Source organism: Maylandia zebra, linkage group LG22 (genome assembly GCF_041146795.1).
Source record: "Maylandia zebra isolate NMK-2024a linkage group LG22, Mzebra_GT3a, whole genome shotgun sequence".
In the NCBI taxonomy this organism is placed as follows: Eukaryota; Metazoa; Chordata; class Actinopteri; order Cichliformes; family Cichlidae; genus Maylandia; species Maylandia zebra.
In genome coordinates, this window is record NC_135187.1 from 7,924,888 (window position 1) to 7,948,974 (window position 24,087).

Sequence of the window (24,087 nt, forward strand, 5' to 3'; positions counted from 1 at the left end):
CCCTATTCTCACCGACTGTGGTCTCGCAGTCAAAAAGCTGTGAATCCACCTGCACAAGGATGTGCTGAATCCCAGATCCCGGAGCTTATCCGTAAGGATGTGGGGCACTATGGTGTTGAACGCTGAGCTGTAGTCTATAAACAGCATTCTCACATAGTTCCCACGTCCCTCATCTAGATGGCTCAGTGTGGTGTGCAGGACCTGTGCTACAGCATCTCCAGTGGATCTATTTGTCCGGTATGCAAACTGCAATGAGTCCAAGTCGGGAGGGAGGAAGGAACTAATAAAGGGTTTCATGAGCCTCTCAAAACATTTCATCACTACAGATGTTAGGGCCACTGGGCGATAATCATTTAGGCTGGCTGGGCGGGTGTTCTTAGGGATCGGAACAATCACTGATGTTTTAAAGCAGGTGGGGACTACCTGCTTTAAAACAACAACTCACCTGACTTCATTTGCAGGAGAAAAAGGATAAAGTCAAAAAAGGCAGGTTTCATAAACCGTAACAGTCCTATTGGTTGATTTCCTTAATTGGATTAGTTGATAAAAATGAGAAACTGAGGTTGTCATTGTCTGATGATACTTTATATTCTTATTTAGTCTATTTTTTCCCAACAGGGATATTCATTACAGGTCACACACATTATTTCATAGTAGAAAGGAGAAAAACCAAGTGGCTTCCATTGATGATAAGGTTTGAAACTAAAATTAGATATGAAATTTAGATGAATTTAATGTATTGAGTCAATTTAAAGATTTCAAAACATAGAGACAACATGTACTCAGTTTAACACCTGGCTAAAACAGAAATTCTGGACAACGAGATCTTTGTCTGTTGGTTTGTTAGCTCTAACAGCTTCATTTATCACCAAAGTCTTTTGCATTCAAATAAATGTCTCAGGTCACGTCACAGAACTCTATGCAGTCCTGTGATAAACTAAGTACACCTCACCATTCAATAGAAGCACCGTTAGCATATACAAGTGATTGTTTACTGTATGACTGTATCAGTCTCGCGTCACTGTGGATGAATTTTGGGCCACTCTTCTTCACAATAGTGCTTCAGTTCAATGAAGCTTACAGACATTTTTTCATGTAGAGTCAACTCACAGCATCTCAGTCAGTTTGAGGTCTGGACTATTTCCCTTTTGAGCCGTTCTTTTGTAGATTTGCTGCTGTGCTTGGGACCGTTGTCCTGTTACATGACCCAGTTTCAGAGAAGCTTTAGTTGTCAGTTTTGACTCTAGAATACTTTGGTATATGGAGAAGTTCATGGTCAAATCAATGACTGCAAGGTAACCAGGTCCTGTAGCTGCAAAGTCAGCTAAATCACCTTTCCACCACTGCATTTGCACTGCATTGACATGAGGTGTTTATTCCATGTTTGGGTTTCGTCAAATGTCCTACTGTGCAATGCGGTCAGATATTAAGATCATATTTGTTTAGGCTTTTTCTATTTGTGCTATCGTGAGCTTTAAGATTTAACATGCTGATTGAGGTCTGTGGAGTCTGAGATGCAGCTCTTATGTTTGTCATAGTTTTTCTGAGCATTGCATTTTGGGATGAACTTGCTGCCACGTCTAAGATTGCGATGGTTTGTTAACACACAGATGATTGTTTTCCTGCATTTGATTAGATGCACCTGGCTGCTACTCATCTTCCTAATTCTTATAGAAGAAAAATAGTTTTTCACAGGACTGCATAGCTGATAACACCTAAAAACTTGTGCATTTGTGTTGATAACTGCTGCTGACAAACTGAAGTTTTGTCACATTGATGAAGTCTCCAGTTCAATCTTTGTTCAAAGGTCATGTAAAAAACTTTTTCTATGTGTGAGGTGTACAGGCTTCACGGTTGAGGGTTAAAAGGTAAACAGAAACAATTTGCTTCAACTTTTAAGTTTAAAATTAATTACATTTTAGCTTTGATCATGTTTATTGCTACTAACTTATGTGTTTAGTATTTTTTTTGACATCTCAGTCAGACAACTCACATTTGGGATGATTCATGACGGCTGCGGATTACTATTAAGAGTTTGGTGTCAAGGCTCTGAGCTCATCACTCCCTACAAATATGATGACTAAACATCACACATGTGCAACTTAAATAGACCAACAAGTCTGGTATGTTTTGGGTGTAAGACGCAGTGCAGCTCAGTTAACATTTGCCTTAGAAATAGGGCTGTGTTAACCATCTCTGGGAAAAGTTTCACCATGCTAGCTCAAAGCGGAAACAGTGTAGTGACAGCAGCTTCATTATATTTTACACGAAGACTCGGAAACCTGTCATTTCCTTCCTGTGTTAGAAAAAACATGTTTTATCGCAACAAAAACAAATGGAAAACTTAACTTCAACAGTTTCCTGCTTAGATTGTGCAGCAGTGATAGGATCCAGGCATCAATCTCCATCTTAAGCAATCTTTTCCAGAATGAAAAAGCCCCCATCTACAGGGCACGAAAGGCCACTGAATGTTTTCATTCTTAAGAAAACCACAGTGAAATAATATGCAATGACCCAGAATGACTCAGCGGATCAACATGTTAAGGCAGTGCTCGCTCAGCACCTCGAGTAGAGTTCAGGGATTCAGACAAACCCTTCTGGCTGCAAGCAAACACCTTACAGTGATTACAATCCCTAAACAAATCTTTTAACCTGTTAAGGCCCCAGTGGTTTCATGATCTCCTCCCTTTTGCACCCATCTTTGGGTGCATGGGTGCTTAAGAGGTTAATAATCATTATCTTTCCATTTTAGATAATGCTAGTTCCTGTTTTATAATCTTTCTCTTGGATAATTGACAGTTTTATGATGAAAGCATTCTTGCTCGTGGAGATCGACTCGTTCACAAGTTCACTTTCTTGCTAACGTGTTGCTCTAAAAGATCTGTTAGTCTTTTTTTAGTGAGAGATGTGAGGCCGATGTTTCAAACCAGATTTCAAAGGTAAGAGGCAAACCTGAAAGGTTATTCAACACGGTTAGTGATATTATTATTCCTAACCCGCATGCTTACGTTCGTAATTTTTTCAATAACAAACAGAAACAGTAATGTGAAAAATATAAATTCTGCTTCACCATCTTTGGTGTCTGTTTGCTTTGTCTGTTGTTTTAGAAAGTTGGTAAAAATCACTCATTCAATAAAAACATCCTCGTGCTCTTTTGACCTTGTACTTGCACCTTTGTCCTGTTTTGGGACCTTTATAGTTTCCTCTTCAGCACATTTTGAGCATTTATCAAAATTTCCAACACTGCTATGCAGATGACATTCAGATATATATCACTCTTAAGCTCCAAGATGTTTTCAAGCAGCAGATGTTGCACACATACTTTAGCTCTATTAAAGGTTGGATGGTAAGTTTCATCCAACCTAATGAGGAGACGTCTTTGATGTGTCCCTGACAGATTTGCGCCTATGGTCATGGAAACTCTGGCTCCTCTCACCAAGCTGAGTTCCACTGTGCTGTGCTCTGAACTGTGGGGGGTGATTATTTATGCCTTGATTTCATCATATTTGGATTATTATAAGTGTTTCTGTCAATCACTTTTACGCACAAACTCACCGATTCTTACCAGATTTGTATTTCTTTTAATAAAAATAAGCCATTTTATGCAGTATTTAAATTTATTTTACTTTGACTTGTGGTCATTGCGCCGCTTTAAAAACAAACAAGCTTTTCCTCTGTTTAACTGAGGTCCTTTTACTGTATTGAGCAATTTTGTCATCCTGTATTTATTTTACTGAACTACCTTTAGGCTATTTTCTATATGTTGTTTTCAATTTCTGAACTTCTGAGATAAATTGAAAACATCTTATGAGCAAGTCCAATTTAGTGTATTTCTCATCATTCATATAGATCCTCGATCCTTCAGACATCAGTGTGTGATATGTGGAACTGTTAAATAGGAAGTCACTTCATTCCTCACTGCACACCATTACTGATAGCCTGACTTTAACCCTAACCTTTTTATGTGTCACTTCAGGTTATGATATGTCAAACGACAAGCAACAAATGTGCGGACACTCGATAGAAAATGTGCATGAAATGTCACGGTACTCCTACACGATATTTTATGATTTTATTTCTCGGATTAAAGGCCAAGTGAATTTGAGACTGGAGTGAAAAACAAAATGCACAACATTTGATGATTGTAGAAAAGCAGGAAATTTATTAGAAGGGAAAACATGAGGATTGTGACAACAAGATGGCTTCGTTTATTCCTGTCATGATCTACTTGAAATAGAAATGTGCAACAACCCCAAAACAACCTTAACTTATTCAGTCTAAGGAGTCCCCTCTTATTGCCTGCCCCTCCCCTCCGTTTTTCTGCCCACCTGAGCTGTTTGCCAGCTCCAGTCCTTCGCCTCGGTGGGCATGACGCAGCTCTGAACTCAACCAGCTGGAAGACAAGGGGGAGAAGGAAAGAAAAGTTTTGAGTGAATTTCTAGAGAAAACGTAACCAGGCATGACTTCAAAAACAAAGCTTCCTCGGTCAAACAAAATGTACCTGCCTATCTCACAAGCCCATAAAAAAATGCATTTAAGGTGGACAAAAACATCCAGACTTCGAATCAGATTAAACTATAGCACGTGTACATTTACAGCTTTCAAAGAGTGACAAAACGCATTGGAGGCATCACAAAGCACGGCATGGAATATTAAGGTAAATTTAGCATGAAATAGTCTCATTGTGTTGAGTAACAGTCTGAAATCTGCCTCCCGGGAGCGCCGAACATCTGTTGTCGTTTTTCATCACAACAGCCGGGAGAGACTAAAAATGCATCAGCATTCAAGGGAAAGAGGAAGGTAACACAGTCTGCATGCAAGAAGCTCCTACTGAACACCAGGTGACTACAGAGGAAGGAGGCGGCTCCAAAGGTCAAGGAGGAACAGAGGAGTGAAGGATGAACGCATCCACTTAACACACTGTTTGCTGCTACAACTACACGTTTCTTTTCCAACTATTTATTTATGAGTGACTTATGTATGTATGTATGTATATATATGTATATATTGTACTATTCTTAGTTAGTGTATTGTCTGTCTTGTCTTAATGTTGGTTTAAAATGGAGCACTGTAACAAAAAATAATTTCCCCCAGGGATCAATAAAGTATTCTGATTCTGATTCTGAACGCACAAAGAGGATACAACAGGAAAACCTAAAGGCTTTGTTGTTTGTAGAAGAACATTTTTAGAAAAAAAAATGTTTTACAGCTAAAACTGCTTCAGCGAACATAAAAATAAGTGGAAACTACAGAAACAAGATGAGATGAAACGAGATTAAACAGTATTCTTTGGAAGTCTCTATTTAGTGTGAAGGCGTTCGTTTCTTTTACTGGTTTTCCTTTTAGATCACAACTGTTTGATCTGAAACAGCCACCATCAAAACAAAAACAAAAGGTTAAATATAAAATACACCTTTTGGGAGCTGCAGAAACAAAAAAGACTGAACTTAAAACATTTCCTTGTAGTATCTACTGTTAAGGTTTTTGCAATCGTCCTTCAGCTCATGTCTGATCCTTGTGACGTCACACAAAGTGATGTCAGTGCTGAGAGCCTGAAGCACAGCAGAAACACAAGTTTAAAAAAAATAAAGTTCACAGTTAAAATGTAACTTTTGATTTCCATTTTCAGACCTCTGAAGTAAAAAAAATAAAAATAAACAGGCATCTTTAGAGGGGAAAAAAGGAGCTTGAGATGGCTTCATTGTAAAAAGCCATTTTCATACGAGTATGATTGATGTGTGTTTAGCTCACGACTCTTTAATGTGGAACTGCATTGTATATCAACCCTGCAATAAGTGATTTTGTGCCACTTAGGGGCAGCAGACCCAAGCTGAATCACTATACACACTGACATACAGTAGTGTCTTTTCCTCATTTTCTGTCACATATATACAGCACACACTGTTGCAAATACACACAGCAAGCTCATTAAATATGGCCCGAATTTCAACTACTGCACGCATGTTTCTCCACACATAGCACATATTCATATCTTTAAAAGTCCCCAGACTTCACACAACTCCAATTCAGAGATGTTTCTTTGTACTCCTGGATCTGTTTGAAGCCACTGAGAGGAAATGTGTTTCATATAGTCTTCTCAGGCACGCAGAAGCCCCACAAAACTGATGCTCAAGCCTTGATTATGAGCTGATAAAAAAAGCAGGAGATAAACCGGCTCAGTTCATTCAGTGGATGAACTGAGCCCAGTTTAAGGTAAATATGAAACTGGAAATTAGCACAGCACGTCCCCTTTTAAGTCGATACAGTGACAGTAAGAAAACACTTGCTTCTTTACACATCTTGCAGCCAAAGAACATTCAATCATTTTTTAAACTATATTTTGGTCTCGACCAACTCTAGAGGAACCATCTTGCTCTTTATCTGCTAAACATTTAATTCCAAGTCTTAGTTATCTGTAGCTGTACAGGTAGTAGGTTTTGCATGAACAGATCCCTGCTTTGGCTGAAAAATTACACCTCAAGAGTGGCAAGGTGATTGTGTTTTATCATAAAATCTAATCATAGCCGCTAAAAGTCTTCATGTCTTCCCAGAACTCTTAAAGTTTGGTCACAGTTATTTTAGGAACTAAACACCAGAGAAAAACCCCAAGAGTGCTTTTTTCTAATTACCCATCGGCAGTAAACATGCTGACTAAACTGAAATGTCAGTTATCTGGTTGCGAATCAGTCATCATGGATTCAGACGTGAAATTATCCGACAGATTCTTGGAAGCGGTTCGAACTATTAAAATTCCAGGATCAGCGTCAAGGAAACAACATGTTGGAACCAAAACTTTGTAAACGCTGCAAAAATATTACTGGTATTAACAGGCTGAGCTGACATCATGCCAAAAAGTGAGCATCCTGTTTCACAGTTAAGTACATAGTGATTAAAAAATTAAAGGTATTACGACGTATTAAAGATGAAGTGTGTTCTGGGAAACAACTTGGGGGAAGGAAGTGTCCACTTTCCACTCCTGATTCATCACTTCTGTAGCAAACTATATTAGGAAACACAAATGAGTCTTGTTCTACACTTTCCCACATATCAATAGATCGCTATTTCTGGATCCACTGTCAAGCTGTTTCCCAGCTCCTGCAACCAATTGCTCTAGACCAGGGGTGTCGGACTCCAGGCCTCAATGGCCGGTGTCCTGCAGGTTTTAGATCTCACCCTGGATCAACACACCTGAATAAAATGATTAGCTCATTACCAGGCCTCTGCAGAACTTCAAGACATGTTGAGGAGGTCATTTAGCCATTTAAATCAGCTGTGTTGGATCAACGACACATCTAAAACCTGCAGGACACCGGCCCTCGAGGCCTGGAGTTCGACACATGTGCTCTAGACCCTGCCTGATAGTTGCATTCCTCCAGGCCTCTATCTTTAAGAGGGATAGGCATAACTACAAATCTTAGGACTACTGCTCATCAATCCAGTATTTTTATCATTACTTCCAACCACCAAATGATCCAAAACTGATAATGGTAATTTCTGAGCTGCAAATCAGATGATGGTTTCAGCATCTCAAGAGTTTAATAATGTACACACCTTTAAGACCTTTAAGGCTTTTAATCAGTAATCACATTTATATATTAGATAACTGATCATTTAGTTAGTGGTATGTGTGCCTCAGGCTGCTGGTATAACACACCTGGAGCAATTCCAAATGAAATACAAAACGAAAACTGTGCATTTCTCCGTGTGTGATGGACTTCTACTAAACATTTTGATAGGCTGCTCATGTTTTTGCCTTTAAAGGCAAAAGACTTGTGGTGACAAGTACTTTCCAATATCACCTCTAGTGACGTGCAATCATACTTTTGAGCTTTTCTCTCTGCCTGCGTGCTGCACCACACCCACCGCGGGCAGTAATGTGCGGATGGGAGGCCAAAACTGAGAGAAAACGATGGTGTGGACGTAGCCTTAGGTAAAGCACAATGTCTTCTGCATAGAAAACAGAAGTGCATTAAGGATCTTTATCAGTAACTGAGGCGGTCAAAGTGTGAAGATACAAGCCATTTTTTTCCTTTAAGCACTGAAAGCAATACCACTAATATGAGAGCAAACTGATGTTCCAGTCTTGATCTGCTGACTCTGTTTAAAAACATTTTAAGTCCGTGTGTGTCAGACTGAGCAGATTTGTGACTGGTTCAGCTAACATGCTGGTGTTTTCACAGTTAGTAATTGTCTACTTGAGTGCGTCATTGGCCACGGGGCCAATCTGTGGCCAAGAACTCACCCTCCTGTTTTCAGAACACACCTGAGGCTGTTGCCACAAACATTACTGTGCCTCAACTTTCCCCCTGCACCCTGCTGCAGAGGTTCAGTCTGCAGACCACTGACATCAGAATATAATTCATACTATGACACACTCCACTTCCGGTTTTGCTTTTTCTTGCACTTCAGATGCATTCAGGGACAAGAAGGAGCAGCAAGTACAGCTGGTTTGGAAAAACAGAAGATCTAATCTAACATTAGGAGAAAAGGTGAAGAAAAAAAGGCAAAGCCATTGATTAAACAAGAGCAAACCTGTCCAGCAAAGGCAAACAATATGCAACAAATGTCAATATTTTCAAAATGCGCTCTGGTGAGGAGCATCTATACAAACATGCACGGCGTTCTGCACTGCTTAAATGTCAAAACCTTCTCACATCTCTACGGTGAAAAGCAGCAGTGTGGTGCTAATCGATGAGCTCTATTTTGGCTTCTTCTGTGATGAAGAGTAACGAAAACGATTCTACATCCGCTCTGTTCCTGTAACATTGATGATGCATTGCTGCTGAATTTCTTGAGCCGTGACGGCACACCGAGTCTCCATCTTCCCCGTTTACACTTCAAAGTTACATTTTGTTGCCACTCTGACACTCGATCCACTCTTGTATAATCTCCACCACGCGGGGGGAAAGAAAACAAAACCAAAACATGAAAACAGTCAGGTGAAGGGCAATGCGGCAAAGAAGGAAAACTTTAAATGAAGAACACTTGGTCTTTACAGGCTGTGGCACGAGCGGGCATTTCCGTGGCGGCGGAGAACGCGGCTACGATGGAGGCGAAGACTACGTTTGGGTTCTGGGCAGCGTCGACGGCCGTGTGCAGACCCCTGGCACTGTAGTACTGCACCAGAGGGGACGTCTGCCGGTGGTAGGCTTCCAGGCGCGAGCGCAGGGTGTTCTCGTTGTCATCGCTGCGGCGGATCAGGGGCTCACCCGTCACCTGAGTGCAGAGTAAAAAAAAAAGAAAACACATAAGACGAATCAGAAACTGTGTTCTTCTGAGTTCGCAAAAATTTTTGCTTTATTTAAAAATAAAAAATTGCATACAAAATGTAAAGCACGTTAAAAGTAGAAATGCCCGACAACACGATCGGTTGTGCAAGAACTGATTAAAAATAAAATAAAAATGTAAATATCACATGACTAATCCAAAGTGCATACAATTTTACTTTATGAGTTATATTATTGTTTCAGTCTATTTTATTGTACAGTCTTTACCTTCCAACATAAAGTGAGTTGATGCACATGTTGTTGTGATTTGGTGCTATACAAATAAAATGTAATTGGAATGTAATTAAAAAAAGTAATATCTGATTTAATATAAAACGTCCTGTATTTAACTGTAAATTGTACAAATGAACTGTTGCATCGGAAACTGAGCAGATAGCGTTCGACAGTTTTCAAAGCGAAAGTTTTCTCAATTTGTGCTTGGTACAATATTTCATCAGGGGAGAAACCCCCCCCACCTTGTGAACACTTGATTTGTTGTTTCCGTTTCAATAATAAATATAGTGCTTCACCAAACATCTTTCAATTAACCATAAAAGGCACAGCACCAATGAGTTTTCAATCCAAATTGTTTTTTTGTGTCAATATAGTTAAAGGCAATGCATGTGCATGCACAAATAGGACTGGCATTAAGCCCTGGTCACTCATTGACCATTAAACATTGCTTTTGTGCACTGGGATGTCAACATAGCTACATGATCATTCGCAGTCAGGTTTCTACCACGTTGCCATAACTACAAAAGCTGTTGTTCCTCAAACTAATTTTTTTAAAAAGAAAAAAGAAAAACAGCAGAAACAGGAATCAAAGCACCGACTTAGGATCTGATGTTTTTCTGCAGAATCTCTCCTTTAAGCTATCGCATTAATCTCCCCCTGTGCTGACTGTGAGTCCCTGTGCTCTGGCACTGATGTACGACAACAAACACTTGCAGAGACAGACCTGCTTGCAGACTCAGACTCGTGCCTGCTGTCAGCACCTGATTACAAAAGCTGGGAGTTGAACGACAAGCCGAAACAACTCCAAGGTGCAGCAGCAGTCATGTCCCACTTTTGAAACACTCGTGTTACACAGTACTTGTGGGTCCAGTCACACCTGACATTCATTACATGTAATGTTTCATGATTACCACATCACAACAGTGCAAGGTGCAAAATGTGTGCTCAAACGACACACACACATGAACCAGCTTGGTGCTAGTCTCTGCTACATTAGGTTCAACAGCACCTTAAACATCTGCACACACAGACTGAATTGTTGCAATTTTCACTAAAGCATAAAACTGTACAGTCGTTGGAACGTCAAGTATAAAACTCAAAGGAGATACTGAATAATTAAAATTAAGTCTCTCTGCTGCACATTCCTTAATCCACAGAAATCTACTCATGGAAAAAACAGGAGACAATCTCAGGAAAACTTCAAAGCTCTCTACAGTTGTTTCTCCGCATCTTCAACAGCAGAAAGAAACATGAGATTATAACTTCCAGTTGTATTGCTTCCCCTTTTTAATGCATGTGTGCAGACGGAGCACGGTTAGACTGCCAAAAAAAACAAACAAAAAACAAACTTCAACTTGAGTTTATTTGAAGAGCAGACACTTCTAATGTGACTCATGTCACTTTATTAGTAACAGGATGTGTGAAAATGAACATCGAATACTACATTTCAAAGAGGAAACATGCCTCATGTATGCAAACACAGTTTTCTACACATTAGTGGTTCTTATCTAACATTCACACACACTTATACTCCAATGAATGTATTGGAGAACAACTTGCCCAAGGACACTTTTGGCATGCAGACTGAAGCAGCCAGGTATCGAACCACAAACCTTAAACCCTCCATGCACATAAACACAGGTAGTGTTTGTAATTTGGTAGTCCTTGTTCTGCCCTACAGCCACCTGAACTTGTTTTCCACCTGCAGCACATTCTGATTAAAGAAGCCCTCCAGTCTGCTGAAGAGCAGACAAACAATTACAGTCACAGCTAAAGTGCAGGTGGAATCTGAGAACGGTGGACTGTTGAATCAGAAACTCTTTGTAAAGCAGCCAACTGATATCATGGACTACCACAATGGAGACGTAAAGAGTGGAAAAGTGTTTAAGGAAAACGTGAGAAAGGACACACTGGCTGGCAGGCAGCGACTCAGCTTTTGGGTATCGGTGAAGACCTGCTAACTGTTCATCAAGTTTGATTAAATTCTGACAAACACTGCAGGAGTACTGGTTCTTGTGACGCGTGGGTGGATGACAGATAGCTCATTTTATAAGCTCATCAGTCCTTAACATAGATGAGCTAAATATAAGTCAGCAAAGAGACTTGGGGAGGTGTTAAGCTACCCGAGCGGTCTCTGTATGATAAACCCAGACATGGTCAACGCCATGTCTTCGTCTACTCACACACTGGTTGAACTCTACTTTGAAGCACACCACCATCTCACACTATTAATATAATTAAAGAAATGAAACTCTTTGTTTAAACCATTATTATTAGTTATAATCACAATTTCTACCGTCATGTTTCTAGAAAGCTTCACACTGACCTTTTTCCAAACTCATATTAAAACAGCAAATGAACTTCAGGTCTTTTTTGGTAGGCGCATTTGTGCGTGAAATGTGTTTTTAATCATCATAAAATGAACTTTTGCCATCTGCCAGGCTGAAACAACTTGTTAGCATTTTTAAAAATCAAGTTAGTAGATGGCCTAATACATGACCTTTGGTCTTTTATTTAGTACATGTGTCATAATCTCCTGTTGCAATAGCGCAGACAAGAAACTTCTCGCCGTCGCCACACAAATTTTATTCAGTTGCTGCCAGCAGACAAGTTCCCACATGCAGAAAATAAAATGAAGGAGTGAAGTATTCAACCCAATACTGAGTAACAGCCAGTGAAAAGTATTTGCCCCCTAAACCTAATGACTGGTTGTGCCATCAGCAGCAGCAAGAACTGGATTTAAGTGTTTGTATAACTCGCAATCAGTCTTTCACATCGCTGTGGAGGATATTGACGCACTCTTATTGTTGCCACATTGGAGAGTACAAGAATGAACGGCCTGTTTATGGTCCTGCCAAAACATCTCAATCAGGTTTATGTCCGGACTTTGACCAGGCCACTGCAAAACATTTTTTTAAATTTTTGAGCCAATAAGAGGAGGACTTGTTGGTGTGTTTCAGATAATAGTCCTCCTGCTTAACTCAAGTAACCCAGGGCACAAAATGATGGCTTGACATTCCAGGATTTTCTGGTCAGGAGCAGAATTCATGTTTCTATCAGTTACAAGTCATCCAGAGCCTGAAGCATGAAAGCAGACCATCACACTACATCATGTTTGTCTGCTGGAATGGTTAAAAAAATAATAATAAAATGCCATGTCCATTTTACTTCACATGTAACAGGATTCAAACCTTTACAAAGTTTGACTTTTGTCTCATCAGGCCACAGGATATTTTCTCTAAAGTCTTGGGGATCATCAAGATACATTTGCTAAATATCAGACGAGCCTTTTTTGTTCATCTCCCGTGGATGCCACTTTTGCCCATTCTCTTTCTTATTGTTAAATCGCTATGTTGGTGCACCACTGTTCCAAATTTGCTCCACTTTCGGATAATGGCTCTCACTGTGGTTTGCTGGATTCCCAAAGCCTTAGAAATAGTTTTGTAACACTTTCCAGACACAGACTTTGTTTCTCGGTTGTTTCTTTAGACACATCTTTAGGCAAGACGTGTTGCTTGTGATCATGATGCAATCTTTTAGCCTACTTTGCTTTATCAGAGAGGTTGAAGAAAAATCTGGTTTATCACAGTTAATTCATGATTTTGGGGGGCGTCATTTACTTTTCCACACAGGGTCAGGTAGGTTTGGATAGCTTTTTTCAGGTAATAAATGAAATCATCATTTAAAAACAGCATTTTGTGTTTATTCTTGCCATCCTTGCATAACATCAACATTTGTTCCAGTTGATTTGTTTGCTCCACTCGTTTGTGATACATTTTGTTCTTTAAGAGCAGATTAGTGGCTCTATTTAATTGAGAAAATGTACTGAATAATCTAAAATGCATGGAAACACTGATCTAAATCTTTCTGCTGGTTTCCAGGCTGGCAGTCATTTTCGGTGGGTGGCAGTTTAGCCAGAAATGGTTTCTAAGTGGGTGGAAAGTACTTACGTCATCCTTCATGGACTCTTTGGGGGGGTTGAACTCCTCGTGGTAGGAGCGGCCGCTCGGCTGATGAATTAGTCTGGGGAAACAGAGGGAAGATGGTAAGCGGAAGCAGAGCACAGGACAAGGACGTTAAAGAAATCAGAGCAAGAGCGAAGGAGGTTTGACAACCACGGTGACTCATTAACTACTTAACTGTCCTTTTTTTCCATCCCACATGATGCCCTTGTCCTACTTGGGCTTGAAAAGGCAGCAGTCTCTTCAAAAAGGACCCCCACAGACAGAAAGATGACTCTCTGTAAACTAGATATGCTTTCTACTCAGCGTGACGTGTGAATAATGTGGAGTGGGTATAGTGAAGAAAGGGGACACCGATGAATGTCTGAAGAGACGTCTGCGTGTGGGTCAGCTTCAATTCAGGGCTCAGAGTCTCATACTGAGTGTTCTGAGACTTGTTTTGTAGATCATTAGACGTATTAATGTACTGAATAAGAACAAAAGTAAAAGGAGAGAAACACACCAAAGAAAACAAGAAGTAACAATTATAACTTATTTTCCAGTTCTCTCTCATTTCAACATGTACAGCTTATGCAAACATTAGGTCAGACCAGAAAGTAACACATTTCTGTTTCAGTTCACCAGTGCTGACTTTCTCAACAAAAGCTGAATGCAAATCTTGTAACAGTATGTATAGCAATGTAATAGGGATAGAACGAGGAATGAATAATGATGAATCAGAATTCAGAATAACTGATGCATTGTTTTGAAATGTACCAGAATAAACTCCATTACTCGCATGCATTTCCAGTTTACTTAGATGTGAAGGTCACCGAGGTTCAAAGTTATACAGCAACACCACAGGAGTTACGTGTAACCGCACAACCCTGTGGTGTTGGCGACATACATAGGTGACACGCCACCAAAGTTCACTGCAGAAGTCTCAATCAGACATTGCAGCTTTCAGCAGACTAGCATTCTGAATATAGCTAACTGACAAACCCATGAGTGCATGGCTGATTACCAAATTACTACATAATCCACATTAAAGATGTTACTTTAGTAAACTTTCATTTATAGTTACAGAAATACAAAAGGTAAAATTCACAGCACATTAATATGAACATCACAAAGTGCTTCACAAAAAATGATAAAACTTTAAAATGAAATGTTACCACTTTGAATATAATTTGTTCTACTGATATTCAGTTCCTAAACCATGTGCGGACACTTATTGGAGCTGATATACTGACTATGGATGCCCTATTACACATTCAGCAGATGCAGACTGACATTTTGAATGACGTGGCCACTCTGTGAATGCAAGCATTAAAATCCATTCTTTTGTTAGCTTCTTCCTATGATTACAATATCTGCCTCTTCAGCTGCAAAATGCTGTGTGTTCATCACCTAGCTGCCAACTAGGGCTGTGCGATATGACCAAAATCTCATATCCCGATATAAGACATCTATCGTCCGATAACGATATAAATCACAAAAATGTAACATTTTCTGTAAATTCTGTGAATCTCGGGCAGCTCGACTTGTGTGAAGTGTTTCCAGCTGCGTGTCGTGTACCTGGAGTCGAGTGTTTTAACTGATGTATGAAACTATACATTTTTAGACATAAGTTGTAACGGCCGACGTTTTCTTTGTATTTATTACACAGCGTGCTGCGGGGAAAAGCCTGTTCTAACGTTTGAGTCTAAGGTTTATTTTTTAGCACCTGGCGGCTCTTTTTTGCTTCTCATCCGTAAATACTCTGCATCTTTCACGTGATTCTGTTTATTTTGAAAAGTCTCAACAGGATCTTGAGCTTTATTGTGAAAGGTTTATGTGGAAAATACACAAGCGGACACGCGGTGGTTTTACTGTTGTTGTTGCTAACGACAAGGCATAAAAACAAGCACTTGTCTGTCTGTAGTGTGGTTATATAAGCGCTACATAAGAGAAGGAGAGAACTTTAAGAAATTAATATAGCCACTACAGTGACCATCAAAACGATGAGAAAATATTGCCGTAAACAGTTTATTTTGCGACACCACAAAACAAACGATAGCGTAAAATGAAACGATAGACGTTTTTAAATCGTCATCCGATATATATGTTATATCGAACAGCCCTATTGCCAATCCTATTTTCTGTTTAGACACAGGCTTATTAGCGGTTAGGGAATCAACAAAATCAAGAGACTACTCTGTGGGCTCATCACCTGGTAAATAGTAGCTGTGTTTACATTGAAAATCTTAATTGTGGCTGCTTGAGAGCCATGAATTAGATCAAAGTTATTCAGATATTAGAGTATCATGTTTTTTTCTCTGCACACGTGTCTCTTTAGAGTTAAAATCTGGAACCAGATCATAGAACCTAAAGAAGGAAAGAAGGTGACTGGACTTCTCGGACGTTTTACGTCTCAGTCGAGAACGTTCTTTCGTTCTAAAACCAAAATGGTGGAGAGTACAAAGCATTTAAAATCTAGTTGTTGACCCACTATTGATCATGTGGCTCATCACATGGGTCAAAGTGTAAAAAAAAAGAAAAAAAAAGGCATAAGTCATTATCAGCAGCTGATACGGACACAGGCTTTCTTTCTAAGCTCTTTAGAGTATCAGCCAGGCACTGAGCAGCTGTGGTATTCAACATGTCCCATCAGGGACGGACACGTCGACTTCTCCAAGAATTGAATCTGCAAACCTTCTTGCTGCAGATGCTCAATCGCCTACAGGCTACTTTTTGCTAATCATGTGCGTTCATGCTCCATTTCTCCTTAACATCATCTCACTGTCCCAGAACCTCCCGTCCGCATGAATCAATCTACTCTACCTGAGTAGGTTTAACACGCTGACAGAATGAGGAGCTGCTCACTCGAAGGAAAATCACCAACTTGCCCTTATTGTCCACTTGCTACCCACCTGAGAAATAAACCACACTCTTTCTCTGGTCTTGAATAAATCATTTTCTGTCATATTTCTGTCAGTGCGCCCCGGGCACTGATGAGCCAATGGTGAGACTTTTCTAGTCATCTTACTACATGTAGAAGATTCCTAAAAGAATCTCTGAAAAGCTGTTTATATTACATCTTAGGTGTGAGTGTAATGTGAATACAGTGATTTATTTTACAGCCTCTGTCAGTGCGCCCCAGGGTGGCTGTGGCTACAATGTAGCTTGCCATCACCAGTGTGTGAATGTGTGTGTGAATGGGTGGATGACTGGATATGTAAAGCGCTTTGGGGTCCTTAGGGACAAGTAAAGCGCTATACAAATACAGGCCATTTACCATACTGACTCCCACCTGCCACAGATCCTGCGAACCAGCAGAGAATCATCGACGGAGAACTCGATCACAGAGTCCAGCTTCTCATCTCTCTTGTCCAACAAGTCGTCCAGCTTGAAGAGACAAACACAGGAAGTCAAACATAACAAATCTGCTGTAAAGTACAAACTGACTTTTTTGACAACCGACTGTATAACACTACTGTTTTCAGGTTTATGTAATTAAACTTTAATAAAAGCTTTGTTTTTCTCTGTGAAGTTTGAAGAAACTTAAAGTAGATAAGGACAATGTTCACAAAACCCTTTTAAACAGATTAATTATGCCACCTAAAACTATTTGCATCCATTAATTTTAGCCTGGTTATTCTGAGTTCTAGGTTTAATATATTTGAGAAAATAGTTTTAGAGTTTGTTTGTGTTATCAAATTGTTAGGAAAGTTGAAACTGAAAAAAGAAAATGAAATGTAGACACTAGAAAAAGTTGCATTTCCTGTGAAAATGCAGTATGAATGCCGTATAGTGGAATCTGCTAAAAACAGCAGAAGAAGCAGAAGTGTCTGCTGAAAAGAGGCGAATAAGCTGAAATTTGTGCTAAAAGAAGTGAAGAAGCTGAAATTTTTGATGAAAAGAGTTGAAGAAGTTGAACGGTCTACTGAAAATAAAATGTTGCCATGAGTAGGATTCGAACTAGGGCCTCCCGCTCTCAGAACGGCTGTTCATCTCACTAAAACACAGCTCACCTCGGCGAGCTAAACTGGTGATCACACTTGTAATAAAAAAAAAAAGTATAAAAGTTGTGAGCACCAAAAGCTGAAAAAGAAACCTACCAGCATGCTCAGTTCTCATGAATCAACATTAAAACTAGTTTGTTTAATCTCTTCATTAGCCAATCTGTATTTAAAGTAAAGCAAACTGCACGATGCTCAAGAATTATTAAATCAACATTAAAAACGCACCAAAACACTAATAAATTAAGTCCTCACCATCTCTGCTTGTTTGACCGTTCGGGGGAATCCATCCAATAGGAATCCGTTCCTGCAGGCCGGCGACTCAAGGTTCTTCTCTATGAGCTCCACGACCATCTCATCACTGACCTGCAGGGACACAAAAACTCCTCTTTATCAAGCAACAATATTTTGGCCTTATACATTTATTTCATGTCAATACAAAATCTTTTTAAACAGCAACAGGAAATTGATATTAAAGTGCACAAATATGAGCAAACAGCACCAAACTGTGAGAGTCAAACAGATGGCAGAAAATCACACCAGGAACCTCGGTTACATGCTGGGAGATGAAATGGAAACAAAGAGCTCTGCAGCAGCTGCACAAACATGTGTACAGCGCTGGACACAAATATAGAGGAAAACACACAGACGCCTAGAAATGTTACAGAAGTGAGTTTTGACATTAAAGAGACTTAAGAGGCCACAGAATCACAAACAATTTATTATGATACAGAATAAAATGGCTTTAAAAATCAACAAGATTCTCATCCCAACACCATTTCCCCCTTCAAAACAAAAAAAATAAAAATCTTGGGGTTCATTGTTCTGTATTAATTTGTGCCTCTCATATGTAAACAGTTATATACACAAGTCAGGTCAGCAGAGCATGTCCACCATAAAAGTATAACATGATTTTATAGGTGAATCTGATCCAGTCTCAAATTTTAAAGTAGTCATTATAAAGTTCATTGAACTTGATTTAATACAACTCGATTTGAATGCTACATACAGATCATGGATTGGAGTGTAGTCTTGATAGTGATCATGCAAGAGCATAAAAAACTGAACTGGAACAGACATCCGCCCGTCCACATCGTGCAGACTTCCGGGGATTTAAAAAATGCTTTTTCACTTCATGCCTCTCTTACGGTGCGTGTTCACACCGAATGTGATACACGCGACCAAAAAGCGCCAGACACCCCTAGCTGGTCGCGTGCACATTCGCACCTCGACGCGTGACCAATGCGAATTGGTCACACTTCAAAATATGCAATTTTTTACACACGTGAAGCGGAAATGTGGGAGGAAGTAGTGCCAGACGGTATGTTTGGAAGATGGCAGCTGTCAATCTAGCGTTTGAAGAGAGTCTCCCTTCTCTATTTACTGTGGAGAGCAGAGCAGCAGCTTAAAGGACGTCCTCGCCGTACCTGGGACCATCAGGTCCTCCAGAAGAGTGAGCAGTTTGGTGAGTTTCACCATTTGCTCCCGGAGCTGCGCCTGGATGACGGCCGCTTTCGGCGGTACCACCGTCTTTCCCTCGCCCAATTTGAGGATCTGCTGTCCCGCATTGGTCCAAGCGTCGCCCGTCTAGACACCAACTACAGGCGCTCAATCCCACCTTCAGAGCGCTTCAGAGTGTTTTATACGGTAGTCCTTTATTGATACCTGCTACCTGATATATTCTCATTTGAAGTCCCAGCGACTTCCCCACAACGACTCTTTTAAGAGCCACCCATAAACCTCTAAAGAGTGTCCCTGCCTTTTTAAAATGTTCTTAATAAACGGAGCTTGCCTCCAAAATAAACTAACCTCTTTATTCTCTTAAATAATTGGTCTTCACTATGTTCCTATATAGTAGTATATTTTTTCTTTAGTATAATATGAAATAAATTCCACATGTGTCAAGTTGTCTGTCAAGTTTGCTGTGTAGTAGAAACGAGACATTAGTCATTACAAAAATTTCAAAATAATATTACAATTCTCGGTAGAGAAAGCAGCTGGTGTCGTACAGCTCCGGGTGGTTGGCTACGGCGTTGATGAGCCTTTCCTCCATATTGAATGAAGGGCTTTGGCTAGACCTGCCCCTTTGAACTAGGTCAGAGAATCACATCACAAGGTTCCTGATTGGTTGTCGCGGCGCGACTTGACACTGGAGTTCAGATCTTCCCAACTCGAATGCACAAAATGCACCACACAAACTGCCGCGCATATTTTTATTTGCGCTTCAAATGCGTCAGTTGCTTTTTTGCGATGCAAATCTGCTTCTGAATTTTCGCGGGACCCACAGTCACAATCATGCTCCTCCATTGACTTTGTATACCTGATGTTCTGGTCGTGTCTATCGCGTTAGGTGTGAACGCACCATTAGTTTTGTTTTAGCATTATTGTTGATACAGTTATGTGGTTTTAATCAACTCTATTGGAACCATCACTGCAGAAAAGGAAGGAAGGAAGTAATTGTAATATAAGGAAAACATGAGATGTCATCAAAGACGCTGCAAAGTCAATAAAAACCTCAGAGGAGACAAAGGGACAGGAAGAAAAGTTTATAGAGAGATCATGAATAGAAGAGCAGTTACCAGTTTGCCAGAATCCATCGTCTCCTTAAGCCTCTTGCCGAGCTCGGAGCCTGAAGCCACCATGGCCCTCAGCATGTCTCCAGTAGCCAGGTGGCAAACGCAGTATTTCTCTGCTAGCCGAGGGGCCTGCAGGGGAGAGAGTGTTTTTTAATATGGAACTACTATTCATCACTACCAAACACCAACTGAAGGAAATATTTGGCTGTTGACCTAAACACTGATGAACAAATACTTCCTGCACCACTGACAAATAAAACCATGATGTAGGTTTCTGAGCATAAGGCTCTGAAAAGAAAGTTTTCAGCACCACAGACTGATCTGTGGAGCTCTCGACCTTCTAGACGGCGTAGCTTTCACTTTTTCAACTCATCTGAGGATTAAAGATTAGAAGACATTCTCTTTATATGTTGCAACTAATGAAGTCAAAGGTTATAATTTATATAAGCTCATTAAAATCATAACAGAGTGAAGATCCTTAACCAACAAAGGTGAGCTTAATTCATTTAGACAAGGCCTCAACTGCAGTAGAGCATATGCTGCATAGATGCCAGCAATGTCCAATACTTCAACATCTCCAGCTAACAATTATTTTCACCACTGACCGATTCATACTATTGATTATTCATTTAGTAAAAATTGATAATTGAGGGAATCTTGACATATCCTGAAGAAAAAAAAAATTACATTTTTAAATGAGCCAGAACCAACAACTATCATTCCTGCTTGTGCACAACATAATTAATCATTTTCCTTTTTATTTTCACATAACGCTGTGTTTTAACTCTGTGTTGTTGTTTTTTTAAATTCTCTTAATGCATTGCGAACCTTTAATCTCTTTTGGTAAGCACACTGAGTGTACATGTAACGAAACGTGTTATAGAAATAAAATTGACGCTGAAGCTTTATTTAAAACATTTGATCGCTCCAATATCGGTAATACTAAAACGGGGTTTGCAACAGAGTGCTTTTGGGTAAACAAAGCACTCAAAACAAATGACAACACTAAACAAATCAGAGAGCAAACACATGGATCTATTCTGACAGCACGTGTCTGTGCTATCAGACACGTCCACGTGCCTGAGCAGAGAGGACTGCACAGTGAACCGCAGGACACAACGACGAAGGTCACACTGAGACAGACATCTGGGTTTCAGCGCTCTACACAGCTGCAACAGAAATCCTACCGAGTTATGTAACTGCGACACTGGAGCCTTACATGCCAATGAAATGCTGAAGAAATTCCAGTTTTGCACAATATAATTCTAAGAAAAACCCACTGATATGCAACTGGTCTTCTCAGACTTCCATCTGAGTTTTCTCCACACTAGTATTTCTGTATGACTGCTGCAGCTCTGGTTGCAGGCTCCCGGGAGGTTTCTCAAGTACTAAATGTTGGCTATTGTTTCTAATTTACAATTGATGTATTTATATGTAAAGATGAATTAGTAAAATCTGAAAAAATTAGAAATGAAGTACTATTCTGAATGATAAAGTTAAAAATAAAAAAGGCAACTGTCTTACCTGGTAAATATTTTTATTGATCATTTAGTTAAGGAATATGAAACTAAATGATTTATTTTCACCACAATTTTACAACAATAAATACAGTCAAAAGAAAATATTTACATGTAAATATCAAGAACTGTTTTCAACATTATTGTGAACAATTCACCAGTCAACAACAACACGTTATTTAAAATAAACCACAGATGCTCCGGGTTTTTAAGGAGAAACAATAGGCAAACTAATTTTAATAACAAGGTATTAAACTGAATCAGCAGGTTTTTATAAATATGGGTTTGTACTTTTCCTGCTGCTTCATATATCATATAAAAAGTTTTTCAGTTGTGAACTTAAAACAATTTTATGCTTCTGTAGCCTGTAAACAGCACAATATACTCAATTTATAATAACAAATGTATAAACTGCTTTTGGAAGGAGTCCAGTATTAAACTTATTTCGAAATAGCACCAACAGAAAAAAAAAAGACAAACACATTAAAATAGCTGTCACAAATTTGGCTGGTAGAGGTTTCGGTATGCACTTCACTGTGAAGCTAAAAGCAGATAATGCATTGAAATTTCTCAGAAACTCAGACATTAACGGGGTCGTTGTGAGAGTAAATTTTATTATTACATAGAGGATTAGAACATATACCTAGAGATAAAGAGACTGACAGCTGGCTCTAAAGCCTGGCAGGCTAGCATTAGCACCGACCATGCGCCTAGAATACACTACTTATATTTCAGGCTAGCCGCTAACAGCTAATGCTAGCTCATTAGCTCGTCTGGATATTTCTGCTCTCACCTGAGTCCCCTTCCCAGCTCCAGGAGGTCCAAGAAGGATGGCACGAATGCCGTCCTGCACATCGGCTATCGCCTCCTTCAGCTGCGTGCTGGGGGCCATGTCAGGACCTGGGGGGGCACCGCGGCAGAAACTTTAATAAAGTCCGTCGGTGAAGTCCTGGGTAGACTTCAGCCAAGTTGGCTAGAAAAGGAAGGACCGCCGCATTCTCTTCCGCTACAATGCATAAACCCCGCCCCTTAGACTAGTGCGCTTGATTGGCTGTCAGACTGCTCTATCACCAGAACAGCTGAATGACTTGCTCAGGGCTCTGTCTATCGCTACCTGTGCCAGCTGATTGGATAGAATTCGTAAAACACCTTGTGTAACTTACGAACAGGGCTTCAATTGAAAATGCCAATTTGTAAAACAAATAAACAAAGCAGAAAAAACAACAACAGAAAAGTATGATAGTTACTTGAAACTGACGTTGAATAAAAAAAAAAACTTACCAGAATGAACACTAGAGTGCCACATAAAATAAAGGTTACACATTTATTTGTTTTATCCTTCATAATTAAACATTTCCTTTTGTTTTGCGGATTGTTTTTTTTTTAATATATAATTAGTATAGTATTGTTTAATGGTATTTTAAAATTGAATTACTGATTTTTGTGACTAAATTGACATAAAGTTTACACAAATGTTCACTGTTAAAACTTTTAACAACAATAATTAATATATCAATATATTATTCCATAATTTATCCGACCATCCTCTTCTTAACCAATCCAGTGTTGCTGGGGCATATCCCAGTTGCCACATAGTGTGAAGCAGGGTACACCCTGGAAAGGTTGCAATCTGTCAAAGGGCTAACACATAGAGATGAGGAGTGTCTCTGATCACCCCAACCAGTCGTGGCAGATGGCAGCCCCTTCATGGGCTTGGTTCTGCTAAAGGATTCTTCCTGTTAAGAGGAGTTTTTCCTTCCCACTGACACCAAGTGCTTGCTCATATAGGGTCATCTGATTTTTGGGATTTTCTTTGTGTTTCTGCAGGGTCTTTACCTCACAGTATAAAGTGTATTTAGGCAACAGTTGGTGCAACTTTTGGTGCTGTATAAATAAAACTGCCAAAAAAACGTTCAACACGTGAATTATACTTCTGCATCTGATCTAGGCTGTAACTTATGCCCTATATCAAACTTTTGCTTAAAATTCTTGAAAAAAAAAGTAAAAAAACAACAACAAAACATTTGTATAAGTGTTCTCAGCCTTTGTTCAATAATTTGTTAAAGCATCTTTGGAAGCAAATAGATCCTCAGTTCTTTTTGAGAATTATTTCACAATCTTGGCACAACTATTTTTGGGCGATTTCGGCCCAGCTGTCATGTGCCTTTTAATGAAAACTGTCTTTCTTCTACCACACAGGCCTGAATGGTGAAGTTTAGAAATGGTTGTCCTTCTGGAAGTTTCTCCTCTATCCACAGATTAATGCTGGATCTCTGTCAGAGCGACCACGGCAGTGGCGGAGCGGGGGGTGGCTTACTGGGCTTAAGCCCAGGTTGTTTTTTCAGAAGCCCGGGGTCTTTTGGAGTGTAATTCTTTCATAGTTAGATGCCTGGCTGACAACTGTATAAAATTGTGTAGAATTTTGAGGTGAAAATGAATTTAATGCATTTTGGAAAAAGGCTGTAACACAAAATGTGTATTTAAGACACGAGCATTGGAAACAAAACATGCGACAGAATCAGTAAAAAGAAAACAAAATGTAGAACAAATAA

General features: G+C 39.7%; 1 protein-coding gene across 1 annotated transcript; it reads right to left on the minus strand.

The window, feature by feature from the left end:
* Positions 1-4,134: 4,134 nt before the first annotated feature.
* Positions 4,135-22,530, minus strand: ak2 (adenylate kinase 2). Its single transcript, XM_024798343.2, has 7 exons — positions 22,329-22,530; positions 20,022-20,147; positions 17,698-17,808; positions 16,734-16,828; positions 13,451-13,523; positions 8,997-9,216; positions 4,135-4,393 (listed from the first exon to the last, which is right to left on the minus strand). The coding sequence occupies exons 1-7, from the start codon at positions 22,425-22,427 to the stop codon at positions 4,386-4,388; spliced, it is 732 nt and encodes a 243-aa protein (XP_024654111.1). The 5' UTR covers positions 22,428-22,530; the 3' UTR covers positions 4,135-4,385.
* Positions 22,531-24,087: the final 1,557 nt, after the last annotated feature.